Raw genomic sequence first — 8,010 nt, forward strand, 5'->3', positions numbered from 1 at the left:
TTTTAAAATATAACCCATTCATAGTTGGCAGTCCTGTACCTTTTGACCCTAAATGTCACATTCATTGAGTAATTAAGAAAAGATCATAATTAAGTAATTTTTTTTCAATTTTAGAAAAATATTCTCGGCAAGCAGATAGATGTCAGAGATGCAAAAAGTATTGCCGACCTATTAGATGAAAAGTTGAAAGCTCTACAGAGTAAAACACAGAGGGAGAAATCTAGAAACAAGGTAAGAAATAGAATTACCTAAAAGTTGTCATCTGTAAGAAATTTTGCTAAATGTTATACAAGATTCATAGTTAAAATAAGCAAAACTATCTGAAATACCAAAATACTGGAGAATTTCCATTTGAGAAGTATACCATAATCAAAATATTTTATATTCTAAAATACTGAGAAAAACACGATTATAGCTCTTAACCATTAACCATTCATTTTTTGTTCATATATGTAAAACCAGTTTAACTGTAGTGCATTTTTATCTCCCACTCTATGATACTCTAATGACAAAGCTTTATCACGGGTCTATATTGTACATCTCGCTGCCCCATCTGTTTTTCATTTCACCAGGAAGTGCAACTTGCAGTTTCTTTCCTTCGTGGAGCAGTTCATTTTTTTTTTCCTATCTTGAATGTAGGCTTTGAAACAGATTTTTTGACCAAATACCAGCGTTACATAGTATTCTAGATCTGAAAGATGGGATGGCGATGTCAGTGGTCAAGAAAATACTTTCCTTCCATCTCAATAGTGATGCTTGATCATTTTATTAGGCACTTGCGATTTCATCATTATGGGTATTTTGCTTTTTTGATAGGTTATTTTATAATTAATTTAGTAGATAGTTTTTTAAAATTACTATGGCCAAAACATTCATCATCCTGGGGCTAAGCTGATGATGTGCTTCTCAAAACTTAGCTGTGATCTGCTGTGAACAATGGAAAAGTAGGTTTCCCATACCGTCTGCCTTTCCAGTTCTGTAGGGCCTGCTTCAATGTGTTTTCTGGTTATCTTCATGCCATAGGCACAAGTATAGGACTTCAGTGGAAGTTTCATTACAGTTGTCTCAAAATGTATTATATATAAGACCATACATGTACCATATTAAGTACATTTTAAATGCACTGTATCATAGTACCAGAATTCGAATTAAGTTAAGGGAAAAGTATAGTTCCATTAACAATTTGAAATTCCATAATTTCACAACCGATGATGTATTTCTATTTGTCATTGGGGAAGAATTTTGAAAGTTTAAATGGTGAATTGCTTATACTAGCCTAATTGTTTTATACATTATAAATTGTCCTTTCTGCTTATCTGTTCTTTGTTTTAATAGGATGAACTTTAAGTGAACTTGAAGATGGTGCAAATATAAAGAAAACAGAATCTGTGTCATCGGAAGGCTTAATACTTAGAATGGCATTACATTCATAGTAGGAATAAATGAATATTATTTTGGACTTGTGATTGTGCTGCCTGAATTCTGTACATATTTGGTGCAGAAGGCTTCAGTTTTTTGGTAGGGGAACTCCAGACACGAGATTGGACTCTGCTCAACCTGCATTATTCCCGAAATACACAAATGGGTTCCCTTTAAGATCAAAAGTTTAGAACTGAGATCAAATGGAGTTTTGTGATTTTTCAAGCACTCTCTATTCTTCAGAACTCTATCCCTACCCATAAACTGCATAAGAAAACTATTCAGCATGACTTTAAATATGCAGAAATGCCATTTTCATGAGATCATGATATTTAACAACCAGGCTCTTTAAAGTGAAGAGATCCTGAATTATTTCATCTCCATCCTTCTAAAGGATAAGGAATTTTTTTTCTCACTTGGGAAAAATAGTTTGCATGAAAGATTTACTCATCTCCTAAAGGCAAAATGATTTCATGGGTTGTTTTATGATCCAGAACATCCAAGAAAAGTTGTATTACTAGTTTGGCTATGGAACTGTTGCTAAACAATTTACTTAATCAGGTGTTCAAAATATACATGCATTTTTTAAGTTTATTTTATGATAGTATCTTAAAACAAACTTTAATTGTGATGTATGCATTGGAATTTAAAGCATTTTCCCTGGATTTGTACATTTATCCTTTGAATACTTTATGTTATTATTTTATACCATAGAGTATTTCCAATATTCCATAGTCCCATTTTGTCAGACATTTCATTGTTTGGGTTGCAAAAATCACTTTCCAGATTTGTTTTCCTCCTGCTTACGATGGTATTAAAACTAATTTTACATTGGCTATTAATTTTCTACCAGAAAAGTGTTTTTCCAAATTAGTATTACTGATAACAATAATTGAGATTATTTTTATAAGAAAATTAAGTGGATAAACGAGAAGAAAGGGTATAAAAACCACTGAATTATCTGGGATCAAAAGCACTTTTTTTTTTAAAGAGTTAACACCAAATACAGTGTGAATAGGATATATGTCTCCAATATAAGATTATATGGAATAATAAAACACTGGTTTTGTCAAAGGAAATTTTCTCTCAGCTGTTCTGATACTATCAGGAGACATCTCAACATAGTTTCAGGATCAGCATAATGGAAAGTGTTGAACTTGGAGTCAGGAAGACTTGGGTTCAAATCTTGCTTCCATGACACTCCTCAGCTACGTGACCACCAGCAAGTCACTTAACCTCTATGAGGTTATTCCTACCTTCCTCATCTATAAAGCGCTTTACTACCTACAATACAAAGTTGTGATGCTCAATGAGATCACATATATTAAAACATTTTCAAATTCCAAAGTACTATATACATGTCAGTTATTGTTGTTATTAAGCTTTTTGCTTTACTATTTTAGCCCCATCCAATTTTCACTCTCTAATTCCAGAGGTGTTTTCCTCAGTAGTAATAATTACATTTGTGCTTAACAGCTGACAAAGTGTTTGACATATTCTCATTTGATAATCAGAAAACCCCTATGAAGCAATTTTGCAGATAATGAAATGAGAAGTTAACTTATTCATGATGACATTGGTAATAAGTGGAAAGGAGAGATAACTCAAGGAAATTCTCTTGCAACTGTAATGTACCCAAAGAATCGCAACTATTTTATTTTTTCTGATTGTTTATTAAAATCTTTTCTCTTTAATTATGACCTCATTTTATGCCTTCCAGGCATGATTTTAAATTACATTCTCTGGAAGTCAACCATACATACATACATATAGCTGTTCAATAGCTTCAGAAAAGTCATCACTATTAATACTCATTTAATAGATGATCAGTCCCATAGTGGGTGACTTTCATTTATGGTAAATAAATTTTTCATTTCTAAGGTAGAAATTTGTACAACTGACTCACTATTGCAGCACTTCTGAATCTGGAATACCTTAACAGTTAATTGATTCATTTAGTATTTATTGAGTCTATCAAACTTTTAGCAGTGATGGGGCTACAGAAGAATTTTTAAAATTGGACATACTGTACATTCTTAGAGTCCTAAAGGGGCTATACACATAGGAAATCTGTAACCCACAGTTAATGGTTAATGAATTTTTTACTCAGATTGGTTGCTGTTCCAATAATTTATGGGGAAGCTAACAGAAAAGAAAGAGCATCACTGATTGGCCTATTAGCATGCCAGTAGAACTATCCCTAACATTCTATAGGCTAAGCTACAGATTCTTAAAAGCTACTACATTTGTATCTCAGGACTGCTTATTGCCAGTTCAAAAAAAAAAAAAAAACAATGATCACCAGTGTTATAATAGACTTTCCAAGAACTGATAGAGCTAAAGATTTTCACTTCCAGAAGTATGTACTTATGTACTCTCCTCCTAGCAGCATTAGTCATTCAGTCATTAGTGGGAAATGCTATTTCTGTGGTCTGCCTCTTAAGTTACCTGAAATTACACTTATTCCTGTAAATGGGACTTCATTCTGTTTCAATGACTATGGGAACTGAGTGATTGCTAATAAACTGTATAGCTCAGATTGTTTTCCTCAGTTATTAATTAGCCACCACAGGCTGAATTTGAAACAACGCATCTAGGTAAAATTAAATAATTGACTTTTTTGTTGCAATTGATATTAACCCATTCCCAGTTTCTCAGAATTTTTTGGTCTTTTTATATGTTTTTGTTTTTAAAATGTGTGATTATGATAAAAATAAAATTATGTTTTCGTGTAAATAAGTTTTTGCATTTTATTGTATTTTTACAGCATTTTATTTTGTTAAACTTTTCCCAGTTACATCTTTTGTTCAGTTTTATTTTCAGTTCCAAATTCTCTCCATCCTGCCACCCCTCCCCTCCCCTCCCCATTGTAAAGGCAAGAAATGCAAAACCCATTACAAATATGAAGTTATGCAAAACAAATTTTTGTATTAACCATATTTGGGGGGAGTCACTAAAAAGGGGGAAAATATGCTTTTGCACTTTAAGTCCATCAGTTCTCTAACTGAGGTGCATAGTATTTTTCATTATGAATCCTTTGGAGCTGTGGTAGGTCATTAGCTGTAGTAGGTCATGTGTTAATCAGTTATTAGTCTTTCAGTTGATTATAATATTGCTGTCACTGTGTAAGTTGTTTCCCTGATTCTATTCACTTCATTGTATCAGTTCATATAAGTTTTCCCAGGTTTTTCTATCCCTTTTATCATTTCTTACAACACAACCATATTCCATAACTTACTCAGCCATTCCCCATATGATGGGGTTCCCCTCAGTTTCCAATTCTTTGCCATCACAAAAAGCTGCACAAAATAATTTTGTACATAAGGGTCCTTTTAATCTCTAGGGCATAGACACAGTAGTAATATTGCTGAAGCAAAGGCAATGCACAGTTTAATATCTTTTGAGATGAGTTCCAAATTGGTTTTCAAAATGGTTGGAACAGTTCACAGCTCCACCAACAGTGCGTTAGTGTGACTATTTTCCCACATTTCCAACATTTGTCATTTTTCTATCATCAATGCAATCTGATGGGTATGAGGTGGTACTTTTTTTTTCCATTTTAGAAGATTTTTTTTAAGATGTATAAAGTTGTTAATTCCCTGAAAGTGCTTAGAAAATGGAACAAATTCTCCTAAGTATAGTTATTATCAGAAAGATACTATATTGTTTCCTGTGGGAATCAAGTTCAAAGAATTCTTTATTATATGTATGTGTGTATACATATATATAATTATTTTTGGTTTTCAATATTCACTTCCATAAGATCTTGAGTTTATATTTTCTCCCCCTGCTCCTCCTTAATCCACAAGACTATGCAATCTGATATAGGCTCTACTTATACATTCCTATTAAACATTTTCATATTAGTCATGATATAAAGAAGAATTAGAACTAATGGGAGGAACCACAAGAAAGAAGAAACAAAACAACAAAAGAAAAGGAGAGCAAATAGTATGCTTCCATCAGCATTCCGACTCCAAAGTTCATTCTCTGGATGTGGATAGCATTTTCCACCATGAGTCTTTTGGAGTTGTCTTAGGTCCTTGCATTGCTAAGAGCAAAGTCTACCAAAGTCAGTCATCACATAATATGTCTATTACTGTGTACAATGTTCTCCTGGTTCTGCTCCCCTCACTCAGCATCAGTTAATATGAGTCTTTCCAGGTTTCTCCAAAGTCTGCCTGCTAATCATTTCTTATAGCACAATAGTATCCCATTATACTTATATACCATAACTTGTTCAGCCATTTCCCAATTTTTGGGCATCTCAATTTCCAGTTCTTGGCCACCACAAAAAGAGCTGCTATAAATATTTTTGTACATATGGGTCCCTTTCCCACTTGTGTGATCTCTTTGAGATACAGCCCTAGAAGTGTATTGCTGGGTCAAAGGGCATGCACATTTTTATAGCCCTTTGGGCATAGTTCTAAATTGCTCTCCAGAATGGCTGGATCTGTTCACAATTCCAACAATGAATTAGTGTTCCAAATTTCCCACATCTCCAGCATTTATAATTTTCCTATTTTGTCATGTGGAGTTGTGAATGGATTCAACCATTCTATACAGCAATTTGTAACCATGCCCAAAGGGCTATAAAAACATGCATACCCCTTGACCTAGCAATACCACTACTAGGTCTGTATCAAAAAAGAGATAAAAAACAAAAAGGAAAAGGATCTTTACATACAAAAATATTTATAGATGCTCTTTTCTGGGGGGCAAAGAATTAGAAATTGAGGAGATGCGCATCAATTGGGGAATGGCTAAACAAGTTGTGGTATGTGATTATGATGGAATACTATTGTGCTATAAGAAACAATGGGCAGGATGCTCTCAGAAAAACCTGGAAAGACTTGCATGGGTTGATGCAAAGTGAAATATACTATGTACAAAGTAACAGCAATATCGTGAGAGGATCAGCCGTGAATGATGTAGCTATTCTCAGTAATACAACGATGTGAGACAACTCTGAAGGACTTACGATGAAAAATGCTATCCATACTCAGAGAAAGAACTAATGGTGTCCGGACACAGATTGAAGCAGACTTTCTTTAACTTTATTTTTCTTGAGTTTTTTTGTCTATGCTTTCTTTCACAATGTGACTATTATGGATATATTTTGCATAACTATACATGTATAACCTATATCAAATTGCTTGCTTTTTCAATGAGGGTTTTGGGGAGGAAGGAAAGGAGAGAATTCAGAATGCAAAGTTTTAAAAAACAAATGTTAAAAATTGTGTTTACATGTAATTAACAAAAATACTAAATAAATTAATTTACTAAAAAATAATAGTAAAGCTTGGGAGAGGTAGGGAGGGAGGAGAAATAATTAGTTTAGTTTTGGACATAATGAATTTAAGATGTCTGTGGGATTCTCCATGGGACAGCTAGGTGGTGCAGTGAATAGACTGCCAGGCCTGGAGTCAGAAAGAATTATCTTCCTGAGTTCAAATCTGGCCTCAGACACTTAGCTGTGTGACCCTGGGCAAGTCACTGAACCCTGTTTGCCTCAGTTCCTCATCTATAAAATGAGCTGGAGAAGGAAACTGCAAACCACTCCAATATCTTTGCCAAGAAAATCCCAAATGGGGCCAGAAGGGGGTCAGACAATGACTGAACGACAAATGAGACCCCTAGTTTAAGATGTCTAGTAGGCAGAGATGTAGGACTGGAGATCAGTAAAGAGGTTAGAGCTGGAAAAGTCGATTTGAGAATCATTAACCTAGGGATGATATCTGAATCTCTGGGATCTGATGAGATCAAGTGAAAGAGTATAAGAGGAAAAGAGAAGACAACCCAGGACAAAGCCCTCTGTGTCACCCATGGTTACCGAGCATAGTCTGTATGAAAATCTAGCAAAGGAGACAAAGAGTGGTCATATAGGTAGGAGGAGAACCAAGACAGAGTAGTGTCAAGAAAACTTAGAAAAAAGAAAGTATCAAGGAGTAAAGTGATTCACGGTGTCAAATGCTACAGAGACATCAAGAAGGATAATAAGAAAAGGCCATTCGAATTGGCAGTTAAGAGATAATTAGTAACTTTGGAGAGAGTAGTTTCAGTTGAATGATGAGTTTGGAAGCCAGATTGTACAGGGTGTTCCCAAAGTCTGGACACAGGCAAAAATGCATATTTTCAAGAAATGAAATGAATGAAATTTTCAACATTTTATTTAATTGGAACATTAACAAATAACATCTTCAATATGATTTCCATCGTTTGTGATGCAAAGGTTGATGTGCTTTGCAAGATTCACATGAACTCAATGCAATTACTCCACATTGCTATCAATTTTAGCACATTCACTATGTGTTTTATGTGTTCAATCAAGTATGTTGCATCTGTGATTTCTACTGAGTATGCCTTCTCCTTTAGCATACCCCAGAAAAAGAAGTTGCTGAACAACAGAGTCTTCGGTGAAACGGTTAATGAGATTTCCTATGTGTCCAGACTTTAGGGACACCCTGTAGAAAGAGGAAAGGAATAAGCATTGATATAGCACCTACTATGTACCAAGAGCTTTACAAATATGTCATTTGAGACAACAACCCTACAAGATAGAGTATTATCTCCATTTTACAGTTGAGGAAA

General features: G+C 34.3%; 1 protein-coding gene across 4 annotated transcripts in view; it reads left to right on the forward strand.

The window, feature by feature from the left end:
- DNAJC10 (DnaJ heat shock protein family (Hsp40) member C10) overlaps positions 1-4,155 on the forward strand; it is a 44,907-nt gene extending 40,752 nt beyond the window's left edge. For all 4 annotated transcript variants that reach the window (XM_036744168.1, XM_036744169.1, XM_036744170.1 and 1 more), the window contains exons 23-24: positions 115-231; positions 1,336-4,155. In XM_036744168.1, coding sequence (XP_036600063.1) covers positions 115-231; positions 1,336-1,347 — 129 coding nt within the window. In that variant the 3' untranslated portion in view covers positions 1,348-4,155. The remainder of the gene's footprint in view (positions 1-114; positions 232-1,335) is intronic.
- The last annotated feature ends 3,855 nt before the right edge of the window (positions 4,156-8,010 follow it).

This window comes from Trichosurus vulpecula, chromosome 2 (genome assembly GCF_011100635.1).
Source record: "Trichosurus vulpecula isolate mTriVul1 chromosome 2, mTriVul1.pri, whole genome shotgun sequence".
NCBI lineage: Eukaryota > Metazoa > Chordata > Mammalia > Diprotodontia > Phalangeridae > Trichosurus > Trichosurus vulpecula.